At 39.4% G+C, this 26538-nt stretch overlaps 1 protein-coding gene across 4 annotated transcripts in view; it reads right to left on the reverse strand.

Moving 5' to 3' along the window:
* Positions 1-26538, reverse strand: part of RBKS (ribokinase) — a 115442-nt gene that overhangs the window by 72788 nt on the left and 16116 nt on the right. For 3 of the 4 annotated variants that reach the window (XM_012475385.3, XM_012475382.3, XM_012475386.3), the window contains exon 2: positions 9385-9517. In XM_012475385.3, coding sequence (XP_012330808.1) covers positions 9385-9517 — 133 coding nt within the window. The other variant, XM_012475383.2, reaches the window with a different exon arrangement.

The raw sequence follows: 26538 nt of genomic DNA on the forward strand, positions 1-26538 counted from the left end.
TTTAGGAGGTGGAGGTGGACCGATTACCTGAGGTTGACCACCTGAGGTCAGGAGTTTGAGACCTGCCAAGTCAACATCGTGAAACCCTGTCTCTACTAAAAATAAATAAATCAGCCGGGTGTGGTGGTGCATGCCTGTAGTCCCAGCTACTTGGGAGGCTGAGGTAGAACCGCTTAAATCCAGGAGGCAGAGGTTGCAGTGAGCTAAGATAGTGCCACTATCCAGCCTGGGTGACAAAACAAGACTGTTTAAAAAAAAAAGTCCTGACTAGCTTTAAAACTAGTTAGTCTAGAAATACAGATCTCCATTAAAAAAAGAAAGGAAAAAGCTAGTTAACCTAGTGCCTAGTGTAACCCTGAACCACTGAACCGTAATTTAAGTAGCTGTGTTTGTGCCTGGATCCTGTGACCACACTCTTGCTTTGGGGTCCACTTCGGTAACTGGATCTCTCCCTGTTTCTGTCAGCATGAGTGTATACCCTAATCATCTGGTTAGCCCTCTTGCTCTTTCAGAACAGGCACTCTTCTCTGCCTGGCCAGCCATTTGCAGGGGCCAGACCTTTAGGTCTGTGGCTCAAAGCCAGAAAGCTATGATTGCAAGGCCTTTGATACGAACTGCTGGCACCCTACCAACAAATCCCTACTGTCCGTTTCTGGCCTCCATGGTGCTGCAATCACTGTGCAAGTCAGGACACCCCTGTTATCTTTTCCCATACCTCTCTAATGCTAACCATTTGTCTGACTGCTACCTTGGCTGGATCTTGGCTTGAATTCTGTAGTTGAATCTATAGCGGAGGTTGTAAATTGGTGGGTTGAAAGTTGAATGTGACTGCTAGATGTGTTTTGTCTGTCCTATTACTGTTTTCTAAAAAATAGGCTTTAAAAACTAGTTTTAGGTTCTCAGCATAAGTGAATACAAAGTACAGAGTTCCCATATACTCTCTGTCTCTCCCTGCAACTAGTATCCCCCACTATTAACATCCTGCAACTAAGTAGTATATTTGTTACAACTGATAAACCTACATGACATATCATTATCATTTGAACTCCACAGTGTACATTAAGGTTCACTCTTGGTGTTGAACATTCTACAGGCTTTGACAAATGTAAAATGTCATACATCCACCATTATAGTACCATACACAACAGTTTCACTACCCCAAAAATCCTCTGTGCTCTGTATATTCATCCTTCTCTCCCAGCTAGACTATGGCAACCACTAATCTTTTCAATGCCTCCAGAGTTTTGCCTTTTTCAGAATATCATACAGTTGTAATCACACAGTATGTAGACTTTTCAGATTGGCTTCTTTAACTTAGTAATACGCAACTAAAGTTCTTCTGTGTCTTTTTTTTTTTAAGATGGAGTTTTGCTCTTGTTGCCAAGGCTGGAGTGCAATAGCATGATCTCAGCTCACCGCAACCTCTGCCTCCTGGGTTCAAGCAATTCTCCTGCCTCAGCCTCTCGAGTAGCTGGGATTACAGGCATGTGCCACCATACCTGGCTAAATTTTGTATTTTTAGTAGAGTCGGGTTTCTCCGTGTTGTTGAGGCCGGTCTCGAATTGCTGACCTCAGGTGATCTGCTGCCTTGGCCTTCCAAAGCGCTGGGATTATAGGTGTGAGCCACTGTGCCCGGCCTCCTCTGTGTCTTTTTGTGCCTTGATATCTAATTTCCTTTTAGGGCTGAATAATATTCTATTGTTTGGATGTACCTGAGTTTATTTATCCATTTACCTACTAAAGGATGTCTTCCAAGTTTGGGAAATTATGAATAAAGCTGCCAGAAATATCTGTGTGCAGGTTTTGGTGTACATTTCCTGCTATTTTTTTTTTTTTTTTGAGACGGAGTTTTGCTCTTGTTACCCAGGCTGGAGTGCAATGGCGCAATCTCGGCTCACTGCAACCTCTGCCTCCTGGGTTCAGGCAATTCTCCTGCCTCAGCCTCCTGAGTAGCTGGGATTACAGGCACGTGCCACCATGCCCAGCTAATTTTTTGTATTTTTAGTAGAGACGGGGTTTCACCATGTTGACCAGGATGGTCTCGATCTCTTGACCTCGTGATCCACCCGCCTCGGCCTCCCAAAGTGCTGGGATTACAGGCGTGAGCCACCGCGCCCGGCCTATTTTTGTTTTTAATTTTAATCAGTTCTCAATATTTACATATTAGAAGACTTCACAAAAACAGATTTCCAGGAGGTTCTGAAAATTCAGAGGTTCTAGTAACACTGGGTCCACATTCCTGCAAGGCAACCCACCTGCAACTGAGAGGTGAGTACCTTAAAGTAGGCATAGGCTCTTGACTTCATCACAGTCCCTATCTAACCTACCGCAATTTCTGTTACCTGCTTGGGTCCTGTAGGCCTGTAGGCTTGCCACCTCTGAACTGTCCTTCTGAACTGAACTTCTGTTTTTCTGTCCTGCACGTGAGCATTACTTCAATGGGCTATGTCTCTATCCAAGTTTTAGTCACTCCTGGTGTTTTCTATTATTCCACAGAAAACTGTTCCTTTCTGGATATATCAATAGAAAGAAACCTGTCTGTTTCCTTACCATAATTTCTGAGAACTTAGAATTCCTTTGCCCTCTCCTCCACCAAATCAAACCTCATTTGTTTTTCAAGTATCAGCTTAGGGTCTACCTTCCCTAGTCTGGCCCTTGTTAATCCTCTCATCTCCTATAACATTTTCATAACAAATCTCCTGTAAGATTCCTACTCAAGCCCATAGTTCAATACCATCTTATATTGTTGGCAATTTCATATTTGTTAGTCTAGTCATCTTTTTTGAGATGGAGTCTCACTCTGTCACCAGGCTGGAATGCAGTGACGTGATCTGGGCTCACTGTAACCTCTGCCTCCCAGGTTGAAGCAATTCCCCTGCCTCAGCCTTCTGAGTAGCTGGGACTATAGTTACTTTTTTTTAAAATTTTAGTAGAGATGGGGTTTCACCATGTTAGCCAGGATGATCTCGATCTTCTGACCTTGTGATCTTCCTGCCTCAGCCTCCCAAAGTGCTGGGATTATGGGCATGAGCCACCACACCTGGCCAGTCTAGTCTTCCTAAAAGCTTACTGGAGACTCTTTAGGATTTAATTATACTAGTTTTCCTTCTGTTCATTTTCCTTGGACCCACCTTGTAGTCATGGTAGTCATGTTTCATTCTTCAAGGAACATGACTACAAGCACCCAAACTATTCTAGAATGGTTCCGTACAAGGTTTTCTTTCCAACAGCCTCCTTGAAGGCACTCTCACACTCTGTTGGCTATAGCAGTGAAATACTTTTGGGCAGAAAGATTCTTGGAAACCTACATAGTCTGAGATAGCCTGTCTGTGTGAGCTTGTTCCACATGAAGGAAGCCTGGTCAAAAGCAACTATGGACAAGCACTTGCACATAAGCCAAGGCAACTCTCAGAACTCAAATGCTCTTTGGAAATCCCAGGCTCACTTCTGCCCTGAATATTGTAGAGTAGTCCCATCCAGCAGAACTTTCTGCAGTGACGAAATGTTCTATATCCGTGCTGTCCAATAAAGAAAATGGTTTCTATTTGTTCTGCCCAATGCATATTCTCAAAATACAGACTATGTGACTGACGAATTCAATTTTTAACTTTGATTTCATTTAAATCTAAATATCCACATGTGACTAGTGGTTTCTGTATTTGACTATGCAGCAAGGGTATGGAAAGTAAAAGGGCTGAGTGTATGAGGAACAAGAGGGTTTGTTCCAGCTAAGGGTGCTGAGGTGCTTCTTTCACTCTTACCACTGAGAGGGCTCTTTCTGCACTGAAAGAGAGCTTTGGCATGGCTTCCAGAGTCCAGAACTATGACCTGAAGCTGAGGAGGGCAACTTCAGTCAGTACCATAATTTCTATTTTGCAAAATGATTGAGGAATGGTTGTTTAGGCTGCTTGGAATCTTCAAATGGCAGAAACCATCTAGTAATTCTACTCTTCAACATACATTTGGGGGTGAATAAAACATAGGAGAGCAAAATATCCTACCCAAGGCCACATGAAACTGAAATTCTGCTCAAGGAGTTATCACATATATTAAAACAGGTTACCAATTTTCAAAGCATTCGAATACAGAAAATATGATTAACACTAAAACTAAGATGAACGTAATTTAATCCTTGTGACTGACAACATTTTGTGACTTTTCAGTGCCTGAGGGTTATAATGAACAGCTGGCTGAGGAGACTAAGTTGCATTTGTCATACAAAACCCAGCCATTGCTTTTTTGAATAAATCCTTCATATTAACTTTTAACTTGTCATTTGTGGCCTTATAACAAAAGACATAAGAAGAATATATAAAATCTTGGTTATTTAAGCTTGCTCGTTGTTTAAATCCTAGATAAAGGGGTGTTTATCTTAATAATGGCCTTTAGGCTAGGCACGGTGGCTTATGCCATAATCCTAGCATTTGGGGAGGCCGAGGTGGTACGATTGCTTGAAGACAAGAGTTCAAGACCAGCCTCAGCAACACAGCAAGATGTCATCTCTACAAAAAATTTAAAAATTAGCTAGCTGGGTGTGTTTCTGCATGCCCGTAGTCGCAGCTACTCTGGAGGCTGAGGTGGGAGGATTACTTGAGCCCAGGAGTTTAAGGCTGCAGTGAGCCATGACTGCACCATAGCACTAGAGCCTAGGCAATCTGTCTCTGGAAAAAAAAAAAAAGGCCTTCGAGCATGGTGGTGCACACCTGTAATCCTAGCACTTTGCGGGGCTAAGGTAGGCAGATCGCTTGAGCTCAGGAGTTTGAGACCAGCTTGGGCAACATGGTGAAACCTTGTCTCTATGAAAAGTAAAAAAATTAGCTGGGCATGGTGGCATGTGCCTGCAGTCACAGCTACTTGAGAGGTTGAGGCAGGAAGATCAACTGAGTCTGGGGAGGTTGAGGCTGCAGTGAGTTGAGACTGCACCATTGCACTCTAGCCTGGGCAACAGAGTGAGATCTTGTCTCAGAAAAAATAAAGGCCTTTAATATACAAAGTTAATGCTATAATCACCATTATCAGGCCTGATTATCTGAGAGTGGTGAAAATAATCCAGTTACTTTCTCTAATTTCTACCATTTTTTTTCTTATATAAGGTGTATACTATTTGTTTGGTTATAGGATCATTTGTTTGAACACATGGCCAAGCTTTCCAATCAATATAGCCAACTAGTTTTAGCTAGCTGTCTTTCAACGGAGTTCAGGAAAGGACAGATTTCACCTCATTATATATTACCTGGAAAGACCTAGTGACTAATTTTTGATCTCTGAAAATGAAAATCTCAATGCATGATCACATGATTCTACCACAGTAATCTAGCACAGAAGGTACTTTTTGGTTAAGGTGATGGATATGCTAATACACTGCTTTTCAAGCTATGCTATCTGTGGAGAAGGACTGGTCTTTTTTTTTCCTTTTCTTGCTTTCAATCCATTGTGGACTGACAATTTCATAAAATACAATAACAATGAGATGAAAACAAAAAAGAGTCATACAAACTACAAGGCCTAATTTATTATGACTATTATATTCAACAGCTATAAATTTATTCTGTCAACTTGCTACAAATGATTCTAACTGCTTACTCTCAATTCCTGTACTGTTTGGACCAGTGACAATCTGCATGCAGCCTGGCACTAGCCTGAGGACTGGACTTTGAACAGCACCGCCTTCATGCATCAAGTTAGGAGGCCAGCAGGACTTATTTTCCAGCTGGACCCTGCTGGTGGAAGCAGACTCTGGTCAAAACATGGTGCAGTGAAGAAGCTGGCTGAAACCAAGGAAAGCGACCTCTAGTTGCCCCCACTGCTCATTAGCACAAGACACTCCTACTGGACCCATGATAGTTTACAAATGCTATGGCAATGGCCCAGAAGTTACCTTATATAGTTCTGGAAACTCCCCACCCTTTTTCCAAAAAGTTCTGAATAACCCTCCTCTTAATTAGCATATAATTTAAAGTACATGTAAATATAGTTGCTAACAGCCCATACACTGCCCTCTGAGCACACAGCCTATGGGTTAGCCATGCAGCACTGGTTCAATAAAAGTTGCTTTTTCTTACCCTTGGCTTACTCTTAAATTATTTCCTGGGCAAAAGCCAAGAACTCTCCCTGGCTAAGCCCTCTAGGGCGGCCTGCATCAGTATCACCTCTGTCACATAACTTCATGCTTGATGGTTCTGAAGGGAAAACAGATAGCTACCTGTACTAGAGAGTTCGATAGTCTCATGCTTGAAGAAAGCAAGACAGGATAATTTGTTGAAGGTCTTCCCAGTTTGCTGATTCCTGACCTGAGTCATTTGGGTTCATACCTGCTCACGGTTTCTGCGCTCATATTGGGCCAGTGCATCTTGAGTTCCTTATTTGACCATGGTCATCTCCTGAACTGTCAACTTTTGATGTTTAGGGATAACTTCCTTCCCTTAACGTTTGGCTTCAATGAATGGAAGAACACTTAACTCAGGTAAAGTCTTAAGAAAGATAGTAGGCTCTCTGCCCTGGGAGGAAGACTTTCATTTTCTACAGTATCTGCCTGGATTTTAAATCTGAAAATACCATCTCCAATTATCACTAGACTGTAGCTTTGGCCCATGACTCAGTTAAATACTGACTAAACAACTCTTAAGTACTTGAAGTGTTTCATACATGTATCACTGTACAAATATTGAGGTAACTCATTTAATATTCTTTGTCACAATATCTTGACAAATATTTCTCTCTAGCTTAATATAAGAAGTTTGTCTGGGCCATCAAACAATCTTCATAAAAGCTTGAATTTTAGTTTGTTATGGGTAGTAAGAGGTAAGTAAATCTTGCTGAGAAAACCAAAGAAAATTTTTACCTGTTTTTCTTTTGCTCCATCTGTTCATTTTTATCTTGATAAATTTCATGGTTTTGGTTTCTACTTAGAACTTGTCATCTTTAAAAAGCTGCTATAAAGCAAGTTTGGCTCATTTGCTTAATAAAAATATATTTCACAATGGATATAAATATGGTTAATGGATACATAACAATAATTTTTATTATAAAAATATATTATTTTCTTTTTAAGAAGTGTAAGAATATTTGCTTAAGCTTTTAAATAATTCCATGTCTAAAGGTCCCAGGCTATCTAAGCAAAGTTACCCTGGATAGGTTTTAGCTATAGTCATGTTTTTTTTATCCTCTGCTATGCAGACACATAGGCTAAAATCCACTATGGTACTAAATGTTAGATGACTAAATCAGGGCATGGTAGATGTGTAGAACTTTCAAAATTGTACAGATGCCAACATAAACCATCATACACAAACCAGAATAAAACAAATAGTACTTTTGCTTTAATCAACCCCCTAACTGGAACATTTCCCCAAATACAGCCCCCTGCTTCTGTTCCTCTCCCATCCACTCATATGGTTTCAGGATTCATTTCCCAAGTTCAGTTCTATAATTCAAATATTTCTCTTTTTCATTTCTTTCTTTGCCTCAAATTCAACGGACCTAAAATAAAATCCATTTCAAAATCTTAGGGTTGGAAGAGATCCCAGGGGACATCCAATCTTGACTTTAATGGCTACATAAATAGCTTCTATAAAGCTTCCAAGAGGGAGTGGTTCTCTATTCTCTGCTTTAACATCTCTAGCTCTAGGAACTCTCCTCTTCCCAGGGAAGCCATTTTGGGTAGATACTTTCCAACACCAATTCTATGTCCAGGTTTTCCTAGACAGGAAATTATATCACCCTCTTTCCAGTTTCTAGGTCCTCTTAATTAACTCAGCACCATCCGATTACTCCCCAAACCCTTCATAGCTAATCAGGTATGAGATGGGTCAGGCCAAAGTTTTTAATCAGCCCCTCTCACAGCCCCATAATTCCTGGAACATAATTAATTGCTGATTAATCGCACTGATATTTTAAATCTATCAAGAGCTCAATCTTAGCAAAAGAGGGTTTTTTACTTTGAATCTTATGCTTCATGTGATGTTTTTGACCAAATAGCCATGTGAAAATTATGTTAATCATAAGTTAGAAATAAAATTACAGTTCACTAGCAGATGAAGTGATATTGTATAGTTTATAAATCATTTAAAAACTCCTGTGGAGAGAAAAGTGCTGACTGCAATGAAAAATGACATTTCAGAGAATTTTTGGTAAAATCTACATAGTTCACATGAGAAACCTCATTCTTTTAAGTTTCTTGCATTTTTCTTACCCTCTAATAATTTGCAGACCCAGCCTTACTTTCCCTAAAAATCAAACACAATCATCTACCTTTACTGTTATACTAACACTATAATGCTAGCAACTTAAAATTTCATAAAAAATGAAAAATGTGAACCTTTTCATTTGACAGCAGCCCATTTCATTTGACTTATTTTCAAATTATTTCAGTAGCATGGATATAAACAAGACCACTGTATGTTACAATATCATATCTCTACATATATGAAAACAAAACTATGCCAAAAGATCAGTCATATGAAGTTCATTAAGGCCCAGATTCATTTCTGATCTAAGATACAGCATTAGAAGAAAATGACTTAGAGATGAGTAAATCGTCAGTTATTACACTACATTTCCAAAAGCTGTGTTGCTGCAGTGAAACCTATGACTCATGCTGTTGTTTAGAAGCTGAATGACAGAAACCCACTGGAGTAGGCTAATTTCCCTCACTTCTCACACCCCAGTTATAAACTCGTTACATTCAGGGAATGCAGCATTAAGTAATTTGAGAACAGCTACTTCCCAGAGGATTTAATGAGGTAGAAATTAATATAAAGGACAAGGGAGACTACTCTCTCTTATTTAGATCTTCAAAAACAATGAATTTCCCTAAGAATTGAAAGCAGGTACTCAAGTACATGTACGTGCATGTTAGTAGCAATGTTATTCATAACAGTCAAAAGGTAGAAACAGCCCGAGCGTCCATCAATCCATTCATTGATGAACAAAAAAATTGTGGTATATCCATAGAATAGAATAGTATTCAACCCTAAAAAGGAAGGAAATACTGATAAATGCTACAAGGTGGTTGTACCTCAAAAACAGTATTTTAAGTGAAAGAAGCCAGGTACAAAATATCACATAATATGTATGCCATTTATATAAAATGTCCACAATAGATATATCCATAGAGACAGAATGAAGACTGGTGGTTCCCAGGGCCTTAAGGGGAAGAGGGAAGGAGGAGGAACTGCTTAAGAGGTAAGGGATTTTGTTTTGGAATGATGGTAAAGTTCTGGAACAAGATAGAAGTGGCGGTTGAATGTACTGAATACCACTGAATGTATTATATGCCACTGAATTTTTCACTTTAAAATGGTTGAAAAAAATAAAAACAATGAACTCAAGTCTTAAAACCAGATTCTTACCTCTAGAATCCTCTCCACTATACTTCATACTTACCTTACACACCATGGAGGTCTTTGCTCCAAGCCGAGCAGCTTGGACACACTGGTTGGCACCTTTCCCTCCAAAGCCAATAAAAAACTTATGTCCATGGATGGTTTCTCCAGGTTTTGGCAAACGAGGAGTAAGACTATAGTAATTTAAAAAGAGAAGGAAAAAGGCATATTGGTAACTGGAATCAATTTAATTTCTTTAGAAGAGAGGGAAGCCTATGTGGTAGAGTTCTAAATAGTCTTAACAATTAGAACTATGAGCAGAAGCAAGGAAGATTACCTCTTCCTTCAGGACAACATTTAGTAGTTTGCATCATTACCAAGAATGAGTCTCCTTGACAAAATTCCTCTCTGTCTCCTAGAGCCCACTACTGTGGCTAGTGTCTGTACTGCATCAGGGTTATTCATGAACACCTTTCTTTTTTATTCCCTTTCCAAATGCCAACACAGAGCTTTATTCACAGTGGGATTTAATAAATGGGATGAAATTAATGTACATTTCTATATGGGTTTATCTGGTCACTTTAACAAGAAGCAGGAAGTGTTCCAGGATTCTGATAATAAGTACAAGAGCTAAGGAGAAGAGGGAAGTTACAATTCCAGGTACTAAAGAATCTTTGTTGTTTACTTATGGGTAGAGTGAGAGCGGGGTGTTCAGAGAGGAGGATCAGGTTTTAGTCCTAGTCCATCCTGCATACCACACCATTTCATGTGCTCACTCAAAAAGAGCATCTATTTAAAAAAAATGAAACCTGAAGAGCTAAGTTATTTTTAAATTTTTGTTATGGAACATTTCAAACCTATAAAAGTAGAGAAAGCAACATATTGACTTCCCTTACCCTCATTCACCTATTATCCAGATTTAATAATTATCATCTCGTAGCCAATCTTGTTTGAGTCATACCTTCATCAAATTCTTCAACAGCCAAGAATTTTTACCATAATGCTATTACATAATGATGATAGTATTAAGGGAGGCAAACATAATAAAAGGTTTGCTCCAGGGTATGATTTTCATATTTCATATTATTAAAGATGAAGGAAGGTGTGAAGAAACAAAATATTTGAAGGATGGAAGGAAATGATTAAAATGAAAGAAGAGTTCTGTGGAGTTCTTGGGGCAAGTGAAGAAAATGGGCTCAGGTGGCACAAACACTGGCTAGCTGGCCAAAAAGAAGTGGGCCAAGGGCCAGAGGGAGCAGATAAACAGAGGGTACGTGTGATCAAAAAGGTTAATTAGCTTTAGATAGGAAAGAAAGGTCAAGAGAGAAGTTCACGATGGTAAGGCCACTGAGAACCTACACTGCTTTTGCAGGTTAGAAATTTATATTAATTTCCCGTGTAGGTTTGTGATCTAGCTGAAGCCAGTATCTCACATTAGAACAGAGCAATGCCAATTCCTATAGGTCACTAACAGCCAGGTTACAATGGGATGACTTATAACTGATGCTAAGAACACATGATTACTTCAATAAAGACCAAGCTCAACCTGTTAACCTCTTTTATATATCTCTAAAAGTGTCAATAAATTGAGCTGAACTACTCCATTTCCTAACAGTACACTGTCAAATATGGTTGAGATTCAAAAGAGCCTCATCAATAATTTGAAAACATCCCACTCCTCCCCTTTAAATTCTATTTTTATCTTGGATTCTAAATGCATTTATAGTACTGATGAAAAAAATATACATCTAGAAGGTTCACTTCTGAAAAAGGTACTCAATCAAGAGAAAAATGGTTTTAATGTAATGTTATTATCCTGTCATTTAATTTAGCAATGACAGTGATGATGAGATTTTGATTTGCATTAGAAATCTTAAACATTTAGGATTCTGTTATGAACAGGCAATGATGAGTAATCTGTGTGATTGAGTAACTATGTGAATTCTTGGCTTATTGATGCTGCTACAAACAACACTCATAGCAACCTTAAAAAGAAAAAATATCCCATGTGGCTAAAAACAGGCCAAATAACTTGATTAGTAAGACTGTCACCAAAGAAACTTATGATTTCCACTATATTTATACTTAGATCTGGGTCACAATTCACTGATTTAAATCAAGTGTAATTTTTATTATTGACTGTGAGAATTCATTTTAGAAAATCATCAGATTATTACTGGGATGTATATGTATGTGGGGGAAGGGCAAAATCATGGGCATAGTAGGTGTGTTTGATGTGGGAGCAGATGGCTAGGATTTAAACTTACTTCTAAACAACATATATTAACATGAGCACTGTATTAATTCAGTGATCACTGAAATTCTTCACTCCTTTGGTATTTCACTAATTTCTCCTCTTTTTCTTCTGTATCCTTCCCCTCTCTTGTCTCTTTCTCCCCTCATCTGTAGACCTTCCCTGCATGAAGACAGGGACCAACTCTGTCATGTTCTCCATTTTATGCAATGCGTCTGTCACGTGACATAAGGTTAACAGGTATTTGCTGACTGAACACATTTTTCTAAGAGTCTCCCTTTGTCTCTCTCTCTCTTTTTTTTAATACGGAGTCTCTCTCTGTTGCCCAGGCTGGGGTACAGTGACATGATCTTGGCTCATTGCAACCTCCACCTCCTGGGTTCAAGGGATTCTCCTGCCTTAGCCTCCTAAGTAGCTGGGATTACAGGGATGTGCCACCACGCCAGGCTAATTTTTGTATCTTTGGTAGAGACAGGGTTTCACCATGTTGGCCAGGCTGGTCTCGAACTTCTGACCTCAAGTGATCCGCCTGCCTTAGTCTCCCTAAGTGCTGGGATTACAGGGGTGAGCCACCATGCCCAGTCTCCCTTTGTCTCTCTTCTGTGTCTCCTCCATATAGTATCTATTCCTGTTCCGAAATGAGGATGTGGAGGTGTTGATTAGGGAAACAGGGAGACTGGCAGGGATGACTGGGCAATTGTCCGATAATGACAACTCCATATTTTACCAGATCTTGCCACTGCATTCCCAGTATCAGCAGCATTCCTCTTCTACAAGAACTGTAACTAGAAGTCATATATGCCTTCATTCATGCACTAATTCAACTAATGTTCATCATTGTTTCCTGATGTACCTCCTATAAGGAAAAACCAACTTGTTAACCTAACCCTGATGCAAGTAATACATGAGTGAAGAAGATATGTCATGGAATAAGGAGATCAGTATGTTTGATTCATTTTTGTTTTTTTGAGATGGAGTCTCACTCTGTCTCCCAGGCTGGAGTGCATTAGCATCAACTCAGCTCACTGCAACCTCTGTCTCCTTGGTTCAAGTGATTCGTCTACCTCAGCCTCCTGAGTAGCTGGGATTACAGGCATCCACCACCACTCTCAGCTAATTTTTTTTTGTATTTTTAGTAGAGACAGGGTTTCACCACATTGGCCAGGCTGGTCTTTAACTCCTGATTCAGCTGCCTTGGCCTCCCAAAGTGCTGGGATTACAGGCATGAGCCACTGCGCCTGGTCTGATTCTCTTTTTTTTTTTTTTTTCAGACAGGGTCTGCTCTGTTGCTGAGGCTGGAGTGCAACACAAAGACGGTTCATTGCAGCCTCAACTTCCTAGGCTCAGATGATCATCCCACGTCAGTCTCCCAGGTAGCTGGGACCACAGGTGTGCACTATCACCCCGGCTAATCTTTTGTATCTTTTTGTAGAGACAGGTTTTTGCCATGTTGCCCAGGATGATCTTGAACTTCTGGGCTCAGGTGATCCTCAAGCCTTGGCCTCCCAAAGTGTAGGGATTGCATGCGTGAGCCACTGTGCCTGGCTGATTTACGTTTTTTAAAAGGAAGAAGATATATGTATATGTTCTCCCATGATATGTACATGCATAACAGGTGAAAAGTTAAATGACAGATATTCACAAAGAAGGGTGGGGAGTAAAAGTTCGTATTTTACTTTATATTCTTATGCACATAAATAGATACAAAAATAATTCAGTTTATCATGTGATACCACTTGTCACTACTTCAGATTCATGTGGCCTCTCTGCCTCATTTACTAGCCACCAGTTCTTCGTGGGTACCAGCAGGTGTCACCTAACAGAGTCTTACTCAATGCTGCTCTTGTCCCACACCTGGGCTTCTGTCTCCTCAGGCTGTCCTGAAGGACTGAGCAGCCAGTGGCCAACTTGACAATGTCAAGTTGTATAGGCTCTTCTTTCTTCCCTGTCCCCTGCTTTTGACTCCTGGATTATAGTGCTAACTACGTATGTGCACTTAAGCCTCTGTCTTATGCTCTGGTTTCTGTTAAACCCAGAGTAAGACAGTTTATGGCTGATTTATTTTTATTTTTAAAGTAAATAAACTGAAGAGTGGAGAGAGCAACTAGAAAGTTAGTTACAAACAGGCAGCAGCATTTCTGAATTATAAATCCTAATTTACTTTGAATTAGACTTTCCTATCTTTCTTTTCTTTCTTATTGAAATCATGAAATTATGTTCAGGTTCAAGAAAGCACCTGCACAAAGCACCATCTCCTGGGATGAAAGCATTACTATGATTTGTTCTAATTAAAGAAAAAAAAGAGGTTTAGCAGAGTGTCAAAGACAGAATAATTGAATTGCTCAAATTAAAAAGGAAACTATTAGTAGAAATACATTGTTATACCATTTAAAGGTAAAAATAGTGTAAATTTCTGAATGAGGGAGAAAACCTGAACAGAGAAAACCATGCCTAAGAAATATATTTGAATTTAAAACAAATTCATAGCTTTAAAAATGCTACAACGTCTTTAGTTAGAACTGAAAGGAACAGTGATAAATGTTCATACATGGCCCCAGTCTTCCCTGCCATGAGAGGCCACGTGGTTAGAGCCTGGGTGTGTCAGGCAGGAGGCCTGAGCCTTACTGATTGTATTACTTTTGACAGCTTTTCCCTCTTTGAACCAGCTGCTTCTCTTGCAAAACAGGTTTAATAATACTTGTCAACTCCTTAAATGCCTGGGTTTTGTGCTCTGAGTTAATTCTCTGACAGGTGTTACCAGAACAACTTATCAATTGCTTTTAACTTCTTGACAATGATGTGGTTTTCACAGATTCTCAGAGATTATTCAAACCAAAGGAAGGAATGACCCGGTGATATGGGGATGAGAAGTCTTTCAACCAAAGAGGTCACACTAATATTGACTTCAGCCAAAAGTCACCAAATGTGTTGCTTTTTGGCTTTTGCATTGATCTTTTCTCCTTTTGGCTGCAAGCTTCTGACAACAGAAGACTCTATAATAGGAGATTGTACTATTAGTTATTATCCAATTAAAATTCATTACGCTAATTTATTATGCTTACTGCCTGTATTCTTCAACCATATCTGTTCTTCTCAGCATTTGTATATGCCATATTTAAAAGGCTGAGAGTAATTTCAAAATCAAGTTAGTGACATCTATTTCTACCTCTGTAAAAAAAAAAAACCTTCCAACTAAAAATTCATTCTATGTTCCCTAACCCTCCATTTGCAGACATATGTTATTTATTTAAAGTAATGAAACATAAATAATGCTTTATATAGTTTTTAACTGATTTTAATTTCTAACCCATATCTTTTTTTAAAAGACAGTGTCTTGCTCTGTTTCCCAGGCTGAAGTGCAGTGGTATAATCACAGCTCACTGTAACCTCGAACTCCTGGGCTCAAGTGATCCTCCTGCCTCAGCCTTCCTATTAGCTGGGACTACGGGGGCACATAACCATGTCCAACTATTTTTTTTTTTGTAGAAATGGGGTTTTGCTACGTTGCCCAGGCTACTCTTGAACTCCTGGCCTCAAGCAATCCTTTCACCTTGGCCTCCCAAAGCACTGGGATTACAGGCAAGAAACATATCTTTTCCTAGCTAAAATGTCTGTAGCTAAAATGTCATTCTGTCTGAAGAGGCAGCGACTCTGGAATTTGTAGAGTGGACAAACAACACTCTAGTCAGAAGTGACCAGACTTTCAGTGTCATAACCTTGACCCCTATTTATTTAAAATTTACTTATGTGTGAAAAACTGTACTAGGCAATGAGAGAGACAATAAAGATTAGTACATTATGGTCTTCTCCCACGTTACAGTCTTACAGGGCTGACTTCATTCATATCTCTGCTCAAATGTTACCTCTTTAGAGAGGACTTCCCAGACCACCTTATAGGAGACACTCTCTTCTTTATATATATGTATATATATACACACACACATATATATATGTATATATATATGTGCGTGTGTGAGTATTTTTTTTGGAGAAGGAGTCTTGCTGTTGCCCAGGCTGGAGTACAGTGGTGCAATTTTGGTTCACTGCAACTTCCGCCTCCAGGGTTCAAGCAATTTTCCTGCCTCAGCCTCCTGAGTAGCTGGGACAACAGGCACATGCCACCATACTTGGCTAATTTTTTGTATTTTAGTAGAGATGGAATTTCACTGTATTGCCCAGGCAGGTCTCAAACTCCTGAGCTCAGGCAATCCGCCTGCCTTGGCCTCCCAAAGTGCTAGGATTACAGGTGTGAGCCACTACGCCCGGCCTCTTGATATAATTTTTAAGTATTCACTCATTCATTCTGAAAAAAAAAACAAAACCCAAGTTTTTGAATCAGAGACAGCATTTAAATACTTATACTTCAGTTCTCCATGTCCCAATCCCCCACAAGGTTACATGATAAGAATAACTCTCCAATAATGAATTTTGGAGCCTATATAGGACACCTTACACACAGCTGCTGCTCCTTCTCCCCTCCGGGGTTGGGGAAAAAGCTGGGTACATCACCTGCACATGACTTTCTGACCTTTGCTTTGTAAACAAATCTTCTCTGGGAAAGAAGGGGAGGGTCTCTAAGTTTACAACCCCTAGAATGAAAACAAATGATCTTGGGGAGAAGTCTCTGAATCTCTTGAAAGGTCTTTAACTTCCAAGGCTTGTTTGCCATTCAAACATTCTTTAATATGGTGCCAGAAATCTTTGCTCAGAAAATCCTGATCATGCAGAAACATGAAAACATTAATGAAACATTGATTCCCAACAATTTTCTTCATAGCAATATCACTACCTGACATTACAATACTCATTTCCTTCCTCTTTTCCTACCTTCTTTTGGATTAACTGTATTCCACTTCAATTCCCCCTCCCCCTCCTTTTTTTTTTTTTTTTTTTTTTTTGATAGAGACAAATCGCAGTAAGTTGTCCAGGGCTGGTCTTGAACTCCTGGCCTAAAGTCAGCCTCCCATCTTGGCCTCTCAATGTGTTGGGATTATAGGCATAAGCCACCATGCCTGGCAGATTTTTTTCCCTATTATTTTAAAAGTGATTGATCTAGGTTTACAATATGCATCTTTAACTTATCATACCTTTTTTCCCAACATGACCATACTGCTTTACTTAAAAATGTAATCTACTGGCCGGGCGCGGTGGCTCAAGCCTGTAATCCCAGCACTTTGGGAGGCCGAGGCGGGTGGATCACAAGGTCAAGAGACCGAGACCATCCTGGTCAACATGGTGAAACCCCGTCTCTACTAACACAAAAAATTAGCTGGGCATGGTGGCGCGTGCCTGTAATCCCAGCTACTCAGGAGGCTGAGGCAGGAGAATTGCCTGAACCCAGGAGGCGGAGGTTGCGGTGAGCCAAGATCGCGCCATTGCACTCCAGCCTGGGTAACGAGCGAAACTCCGACGCAAAAAAAAAAAAAAAAAAAAAATGTAATCTACTTTACATACTCTTCCATTTTCCCTTCCTAACCTTTGTGCTATTGTCACACATTTTACTTCCACATGATGTAAACCTCACAGTACTATGTTATTACTTTATTAATTTAAAATGTCAATTGCCCTTTAAAGAAATTAAGAAGTGAAAAAAAGTCTTTGTATTTACCCATATATTTACCATTTCTGGGGGTCTTCATTCCTTTGGATGGATCTGAGTTTCCATCTGGAATTAATTTTGGTTCTATCTAAAGAACTTCTTTTAACATTTATTATAGTGTGAGTTTTCTGGTGGTAAATTCTTTTAACTTTTATACTCCTAAAAAGTCTTTAGGAAGTCTTTATCTTTCCCCTTTATATTAGAAAGATACAGAATTCCATGTTGGCAGTTTATTTTTCAAGCACTTTAAAGATTTCATTTTCTTCTGACTTGCATCTTGTTTCTGATAAGAAGTCTGCAGTCAATCTTTGTTCCTCTATATGTAACGTGTGCCTTTTTTTCTTAACCTCTGGATGCTTTTAAGAGTTTGTTTACAACTGATTTGCACGAATTTGATCACACTGTGCTCTGACATGGTTTATATCGTGCTCATCCTGCTGGGTGTTCATTGTTTGCATAGTTTGTATCAAATTAAAAAAAATTCAGCCACTATTTCTTCAAATGTTTTTACTGCCTCTCTGCTTCTCTCTTCTTTTATTCTAAGACTCCAATAACATATATGATAGACTGTTCCAGGTCACAGACATTCTGCATTTTTTTCCCTGTGCTTCAATTTAGATAATCTCTCTTACTAGTTTTTCAAGTTCACTTATCCTTTCTTCTGTAATGTTTACTCTGCTATTAAGCTCATCCAGTGAATTTTTTATTTCAGATATGTATTTTTCATTTTTTAGACTTCTAATTTGGTTCATTTATATATCTTCCATTTTTCTTGTGTTCATGTTTTTCTTTAAATCACTGAGCATATTTATAACAGGTCTTTTAAAATCCCTTTCTGGCTTGGCCTGGTTGCTCATGCCTGTAATCCTAGCACTTTAAGAGGTTGAGGTGGGAGGATTGTTTGAGTCCAAGTGTTCGAGACCAGCCTGGGCAACACAGTGAGACCCTGTCTCTACAAATAATTTAAAAATTAGCTGGGTATGGTGGCATGCACCTGTGGTCCTAGCTACTCAGGAGGTTGAGGAAGGAGGATTGCTTGTGCCTAGGAGGTTGAGGCTGTAGTGAGCTCTGAATGCATCACTGCACTCCAGTCTGAGTGACAGAGTAAGACCCTACCTCAAAAAAAAAAAAGCCTTTTTGCTAATTCCACCATCCCTGTTTTTCTGTTTATTTTGACTGAAGGTTTTCTCCCTGCTATTGGTTATAAATCACATTTTCCTGATTCTTTGCATGTCTAGTGATCTTTGGATGCTCATTAGTTACTCCAACATGGGCAGAAGTAACTATTTTCAAATGAATGGTCTACAGCTTAAAAGACATTTATATAGAAAGTTGAGATGACAAATGCCTAGGTACATAATAAATAATACAATGGGGTGAGAGCAGGGCAAAAGTGTTATGTATGACTGAAGCCCAAGGGAAAAAGTAAGCCAGTTATTAAATTTCCAAACTGGAAATAAAGTTATGTAATGGGAGTCTTTATAAACTTAGTTGGGAATATGGTCAGAATAATGAGACAAAAAGGCGCATCCTTGTTTTTCTTCCAGTATGGTGTGGAGGACTGAGTATACAAGGCTTATCACTCAAAATATTAAACATACACATAAAAATTAAAATACCACCTAAGCTCAGCAAATCTTTTTGGATAATTATATATATACCTCTTTACTCCAGCTGGGAACAGTCCTGGAGGAAGAATAAAGGTTGGTTAGGGAGGTGGGGAATGAGCTAATTTTGGAATTAGAGATTGCAAGAGGCGAGGGCAGGCAAAATGTATACGTATGTATAGGGGATTAGGAAGTGGGGATTGGACAACTATCGCCATTTTGGATGGCAAAAGGTATGTGTACGAGAACTGGAAAGTGCGAAAATCAGAATGCTGAAAAACAGAGCAGAAAGGGTTTGGTGGGACAAAGCCATTTGTCAAAAGTTTCTGATGAATTGCTTTTAAATTCACTGAAGACAAGAAAAGCATGAATTTGCAAAACAATAAAAATGAGTGACAAATAACTGCAAAACCAATATTTTATTTTCTATCTTGCCAATTAATTATAGTAAATTTTTAATTCCAAAATGACTTCTGTCACTACATTACAATTATCTGGGTTACATCTCTTTGCCATCTGCTGGTGTAGTTTAAAGAAATAAAAACAGATTTTAATTTTATCCTAAGCAAAATATAATTAGAAGAATAAATCAGCACAAGAAAAAATAATCTGGAATCAATTATTAAATTTTAATTTATCTTCTATTTTTGGTGATCATGTATAATCAAGAACTCATTATGCTATATTTGAGCTTAACAATCTATTTGTAAGATCAGCTAGGGTAGGCATTATCATCATCTGTTTAAGGGAGAAAGTGAGAATTTAAAAAGTATTGGCTTATCAAAGAAACACATAGCTGTTAGAGGTTGAGCTAATTTTTAATTCAGCTCTTCTGACTCTATTGCTATAGTTTTTAACCACTATATGCTACTTTCTTTGGCAATTGATATTCTTTCAATTTTGACTATAATGTTGGATTTTCAATACATAAAACACACAAATATGTATTGAACAGTGATTTATATAAGAGCTAAGAAACAAAAATTCTATACTAACAATGACCTGTCTTTCATCCCTTTCCATCACTTCTTGTTTTGACTGTGTCACTAGGTGATGTTAAAGAGGAAAGAATAGTGGCTTTCCCAGTGGTCTCTTGACAGTGTTCATTCTTTTTTTTTTTAAAGGCAGGGTTTCACCATATTGGTCAGGCTGGTCTCAAACTCCTAACCTCAGGTGATCCGCCCGCCTCAGCCTCCCAAAGTGCTGGGATTACAGGTGTGAGCCACCAGGCCCAGCCACAGTGTTTATTCTTAAAATCTTACTTGCATTTCAAATATCTTTGCATAGCCCATTCTTTATGCCTGAAAGTTCTTTCCTTTGCTTCTCAGCTGAGCTAATCCATTAAAATCCTTTAAAATTCAACTCAGACAATCATTTCCTTTGATGGTCCTAATATAGTTAGTTCATTTGAAATAATGAATACATTAGTAATGGCAGATATTTCTAGAGTACTTATCATATGATAAATACTGCACTAAACACTTTATAACTATCAATTCGCTTAATCATTACAATAACCCCATGAGAAAATTATTATTATTTTCATCCTATTTCACAGAGAAGGAGAATGAAAATCAGAGAGATTACAAAACATATCCATGTTCACCTAGTAGAAGATGGCAGGGCCAGGATTCAAAGCAAGGTTGATCTGACTCCAAAACTTACAAGACATCATCCAGAAATGTACCTAAAGTCCCTTGGAACTATTTATATCTTAGGATTTTATAGTTTATTGTGTAATTTTTATTTAATAGCAATTATACTTCTGAAGAACACTGATGTTCTTCAAGCTGAACCAAGATGCTGAGATGGAAAGGCCAAATAATGGTGCTCCTTTCCTACTTAATTCAGAAGGAATTAAGTGAATGGACACAATGCTACCAAATTTAACTTTTCTTCTTAAACCCCTGAGTGCACTACCCTTTTTGTTACCTATAGTCTAACAGAGGAGAGCATAAAATTTCATATGAAGTATGAATATAGCTAACTTAAGCTTAATGTTCTGTGGTATTTCACAAAAAGTATGACTTACTTGTGCTCTACAGCAGTGGTCCCCAACCTTTTTGGCACCAGGGACCAGTTTTGTGGAAGACAATTTTTTCACGGACCGGGTGGTGGCAGGGGATGGTTTCAGGATGATTCAAGCACATTACATTTATTGTGCACTTTATTTCTGTTATTATTACATTGTAACATATACTGAAATAATTACATAACTCACCATAATGCAGAATCCGTGGGAGCCCTGAGCTTGTTTTCCTGCAGCTAGACAGTCCCATCTGGGGGTGATGGGAGACAGTGATAGCTGAAGTGTGCTGCTGATATCCAGTCTACTCCATAATCTTGTTTTGGTTGCTGTTACTACAGAAAGCCCTGCTTCACAAAGATAGGATGTTGGAAATGGAAGCAGGCTTTCCAGTGCTTTGGGGGCAATCTCCAGATATTCTGACTTGACTTTGATCCAGAACATATGAAGATTTGAAGCTGTTTCAACATACTTTTAAGGAAACAGTCATTTGCGATCTCAAGCAGTTGGACCTCTCCTAGCGTGGACAAAAGGGATTCACCTTGGCTTATCCACAAATGGGTTGCAGAGCCATTCCTTCCCAGTTTTGGGGTCTTTTGTCACAGAGAAGTAATGCTCAAACTCTTCTGAAAGCTGAGATAGGTGATCATGTGCCAGCTGGGGGAAAGAAGGCCCTGGCTCAGTCTCTTTCAAAATCTCTGATCATGTTTGAAACATGTCAGAAATCCCAATGTTCGCTTGTCACCCCCATAATTCCAGTTTGGCTTTGAATGCAGCCCCTTTATCTGATGACTTGAACACAGTCATCATTTTCCCCTGAAGTGACAGATTGAGTTTGTTGAGCAGGTTGAATATGTCACACAAGTAAGCAAGTTTTGCAACTCATTCTGTGTCACTGAAATGTGTTGCCAGTGCTGTTTTTCTAAAAGAAATCTCTAGTGTGGCTCTCACAGCTCAGACACTCTGGCCAGTGATCTACCTTTAGACACCCATCTCACTTCTGTGTATAAGAGAAGACGTGTGTGCACTGCGCCCACCTCCTCACAGAGCTGTGCGAAGAGATGTGAGTTAAGGGCATGTACTTTAATGTGGTTGATAATTTTGATCACATCCTGCAAAACGCTGTTAAGTTCAGGTGACATTTTTTGGCTATCCAGCATTTCTCTATGGATGACACGTGTATAGACTTGCATTCAGAAGCGACCTCTTTGATGTGAGTGGTGAAACCAGAAAGCTGTCCAGCCATGGCAGCCACTCTATCCATGCATATACTGACACAAAATGACCAGTTCAGTTTTCCTGATATGTAATCATTCAAAGACTTGAATAGTTTTGCAGCTGTGGTGTTGGTTGGCAACAAAAACTCACATAACATATCCTCATGCACATCCTCCTGAAAAATGCATTACACAAAAACAAGCATTGTTGCCTTGTTGTCAATATTGGTAGACTCATCAACCTGGATTGCGTACCACAGTGACTCATTAATCCACTCTAACAATTGTGCCTCAATGTCCTCTGCTATTTCATCAATTTGTCTAGTTACGGTGCCAGCTGAATGAGAAACTTGTGTCACCTTTTGAACTGCAGCCTCTCCTAAAAGTTCATAACAAATGTCCTTAGCAGCAGGTAGGATCAACTCTTCAGGACTTCTTAGCTTTAGCAATGTGTGTAGCCACTAACAATGATGCTTTCAGTACAGACACATTTGATAAAGCTGTGGCCTTCAATGATTGCTTCTGTTCTTTGTGTTCATGGTTTTTTTTTTTCTTTTGATAAACTCCAAAGGCTTGTGTTTTAATGCAGGATGCTTGGTCTCCATGTAGCAAAGCAGTTTTGAAGGTTTCATGGCTTCGTTGGATAGCCAGTTACCACATATTATACAAAGCAGGTTTAAAGAATGTGAAATCACCTATTGCAATGCACCTGTAATTTAAATAGGACTTTGGTATTTTCTTTTAAATGCAGCTTCCATTTTGTTGGCAGTCTTAAAATCTTCTGAAAGACTCATCATTGGGTCTTTCCCCCTTTTCAAAGAACCTCTCCAGTGACATTTGCTTTTTACTCATTTTGGCTAGGGTTAGCTCATGGGCTTACCAAAACTGTAACTGAGATAAGTGTGCAGCATGGGAAAGAGGCACAAACAGGAGTGGCAAGTAAAATAATGGGTGGGCCATGTGTGGGCTACAATAACTGTCGGATTCTGACTTAAAGCCTGCTACCAGATGCAGCTGTACAATTGAAGTACATCAACTCACTTGCCACTATAAAGTTAAGCCTGCCACCAGATGCAGCTAAATTGTCATTTGCCACTCACTGATAGGGTTCTGACATGAGTCTGCAAAGCAGTTGATTTATTATGGTCTCTGTGCAGTCAAACCTCTCTGCTAATGTTAATCTGTATTTGTATCTGCTCCCTGGTGCTAGCATCGCTGCCTCAGCTCCACCTTAGATCACCAGGCATTAGATTCTTATAAGGAGTGTACAATCTGAATTCCTTGCATGTGCATTTCACAATAGGGTTGGTGCTCCTATGAGAATCTAATGCTACCACGGATCTGACAGGAGGTGGATGGAGCTCAGGAGGTAATGTGAGCATTGGGGAGTGGCTCTAAATACAGATGAAGCTTTGCTCACTTGCTTGCCACTCACCTCCTGCTTTGCAGCCTGGTTCCTAACAAGCCACAGATCAGTACTGGTCTGTGGCCCAGGAGTTGAGGACCCCTGCTTTACAGCCTTAATGAGTTTGAAAAAGTGTTCTAAAGAGCGGTTTATTATAACATAACACATTTGAAATGAATTCAAATAAATCAAAACTTCCAACAAATGTGATTGGATTACATTCTCTAGTAAAAAGAAAAAAAGTGTTGCTGTTATAAAAACTTAATAAATAAAACAAGCCAACAAAAGACTAAAATTCAGGTATGTGCTGTTTATGAGACACACCTAAGGGTGAAAATAAAAAAGTCAGGAAAACATACACAACACAAATAACTAAAATAAACCTGGACAGCTTTATCAAAATTTGCCAAAAAAACAAAAAAAGCTTAGGGCAAAGACAAAATATGGTAACTAGCTTTAACCAAAAGGTTACATTCATCAGCACTACAGGAAAGGAGAGAAAAGGTTAAACTCAGCAGGAAAATGTAATAAATCAAGACTAAATATAACTAATACAATAGCTGCAAAATACATAAAACCAAAATAAATATAACAACAACAAGAAATTGTCAAATCCACCATCATGGCAGGTGATGTTAATACAATTCCCTAGGTAGCGACACATCAAGCAGACAGAAAGTCAGCCTAGCTTAATGAATATATATAAAAAGCCACAGCTGGACACCCATCAAAGAAGAAATATGGCAAGAAGGAAGCAATTTGCAGTGGAAGCAAAAGCTTGAATGGATGCAGGGGTGTAAAGGAGACTGACTGGCAGGGTTGGGAAGGAGCAGGTGCTATACTCAGAGAAAGCCTGCAAATAGAGAGAGGAGTGAGAGTTATGGAGCAAACATGAGGATGACAGTTGGGCCAAGGTAATGATGGAGCACTGGGGTAAAAATTCAAGAACGATCCATTTCCTAGGAACCTTCCCTGGTTCCTGTTCTTCCTGAGACCTGGCTGTTAAGCTAATTCTGGGTCACCTTACAAACAAGTATACATTTTTGAAGTAACTGGAAGGATCCTCTGCTCATTGCATTCCAAAAAGCTAACCTGTTAAATAATGCAGTTTCCTGGTTGCAGCTGTCAGTAGGGTTAACGTTCTGCTGGAACCAGGGTCCCTACATAGACATTCTACACAGCTGCTATTCTTGGGCAACTGTGGCATGCAAGCATTCCCTCACCCTCCACAGATGTTCACTGAGTAACTACTTTGAGCAAGGTACTGTGGTAGTTTGAAAGAGCTTAAAATAAACATTTTAGATAATATTCTGGTTTTTTTTTTTTGAGACGGAGTTTTGCATTTGCCCAGACTGGAATGCAGTGGCATGATCTCGACTCACCACAACCTCTGCCTCCTGGGTTAAGTGATTCTCCTGTCTCAGCCTCCAGAGTAGCTGGGATTACAGGTGTGCGCCACCACACCTGTCTAATTATTTGTATTTTTAGTAGAGACAGGGTTTCATCATGTTGGCCAGGCTGGTCTCGAACTCCTGACCTCAGGTGATCTGCCTGCCTTGGCATCCCAAAGTGCTGGGATTACAGGTGTGAGCCACTGCACCCAGCCAATATTCTATTTTCTTTATAGTCTTCACAGAATACCAAAGAATTGCTTATGATTTTCATTGAGACAGCCTGAAGGACTTTAAAATTGAGTTTCTAAAAAATTTTTGGCCGAGTATTTGTTTGAAAACTTAGGTAACTAAAAATGTACATTTGTATTTCTCACTTTAAAATGAATACTTCTAATTCAGAAAAAACCAGTATTATTGCTATAACAGTGTATGAATTATAACTTTTTATACTGGTGGTAAAAATCCAGATGTAAAATATAATTTATAAAGGGCACTTTAAAAACTGTTGCATGGGCTGGGCGTGGTGGCTCATGCCTGTAATCCCAGAACTTTGGGAGGCCAAGGTGGGTGGATAACGGGGTCAGGAGATCAAGACCATCCTGGCCAACATGGTGAAACCCCCTCTCTGCTATAAACACACACACGGGGCCGGGCACGGTGGCTCACGCCTGTAATCCCAGCACTTTGGGAGGCTGAGGCGGGTGGATCACGAGGTCAAGAGATCGAGACCATCCTGGTCAACATGGTGAAACCCCGTCTCTACTAAAAATACAAAAAATTAGCTGGGCACGGTGGCGCGTGCCTGTAATCCCAGCTACTCAGGAGGCTGAGGCAGGAGAATTGCCTGAACCCAGGAGGCGGAGGTTGCGGTGAGCCGAGATCGCGCCATTGCACTCCAGCCTGGGTAACAAGAGTGAAATGCCGTCTCAAAACACACACACACACACACACACAAAATTAGCCGGGTGTGGTGGCGCATGCCTATAGTCCCAGCTACTCAGGAGGCTGAGGCCAGGGAATTGCTTGAACCTGGGTGGTGGAGGATGCCGTGAGCCGAGATCCTGCCACTGCACTACAGCCTGGGCAACAGAGCAAGACTCCATATAAAAAAACCAACAACAGCAACAACAAAAAACAACAACAACAAAAAACAACTGTTGCACAAATTACTTTCTGCAATACTACAGAAGAATTGTGTTTGAAGATATTTTTGACCATGGGAGACAAGCCAGTACCTAATATGTGATGTATTTGGGAAACAAACCAAAAAACTAAATGAAAATAAAACACCTTGAAACAAAAACCTCCAAACCCAAAGCAAAAACAAAACTTTCAACTTTTATTTAGAAAATCATATACATATAGAGATAATTTGTAGCAGCCTTCTGCATGTATACAAGAAATACCCCAAGTCAAACTAGTGATATAAAAATCACGAAGAAGGTAAAGCGAGGCAGATAGAAATATTTTAAATGCTATATGAAGAATTTAAGGTCTCAAAGAAGTGTCTTCAATCAGTTGTCATAGGAGGAACCTTATACAACTCAAAGAAATCTTGTCCTTGAAGATCATACGACAAACAGGTATGATCACTACGTAAAAAGTACTAAAATGTGATTAAAATTGTATTCAATGAAACAAATCTTGATTTAGTATGATAACTATGGAAGAAACTGGAATAATCTCAGATCCTTTTCGTGATACTCAGTCCAT

The sequence above is a fragment of the Aotus nancymaae genome, unplaced genomic scaffold (assembly GCF_030222135.1).
Source record: "Aotus nancymaae isolate 86718 unplaced genomic scaffold, 86718_ANA_hifiasm-v0.15.2.pri h1tg000057l, whole genome shotgun sequence".
NCBI classification, from domain to species: domain Eukaryota; kingdom Metazoa; phylum Chordata; class Mammalia; order Primates; family Aotidae; genus Aotus; species Aotus nancymaae.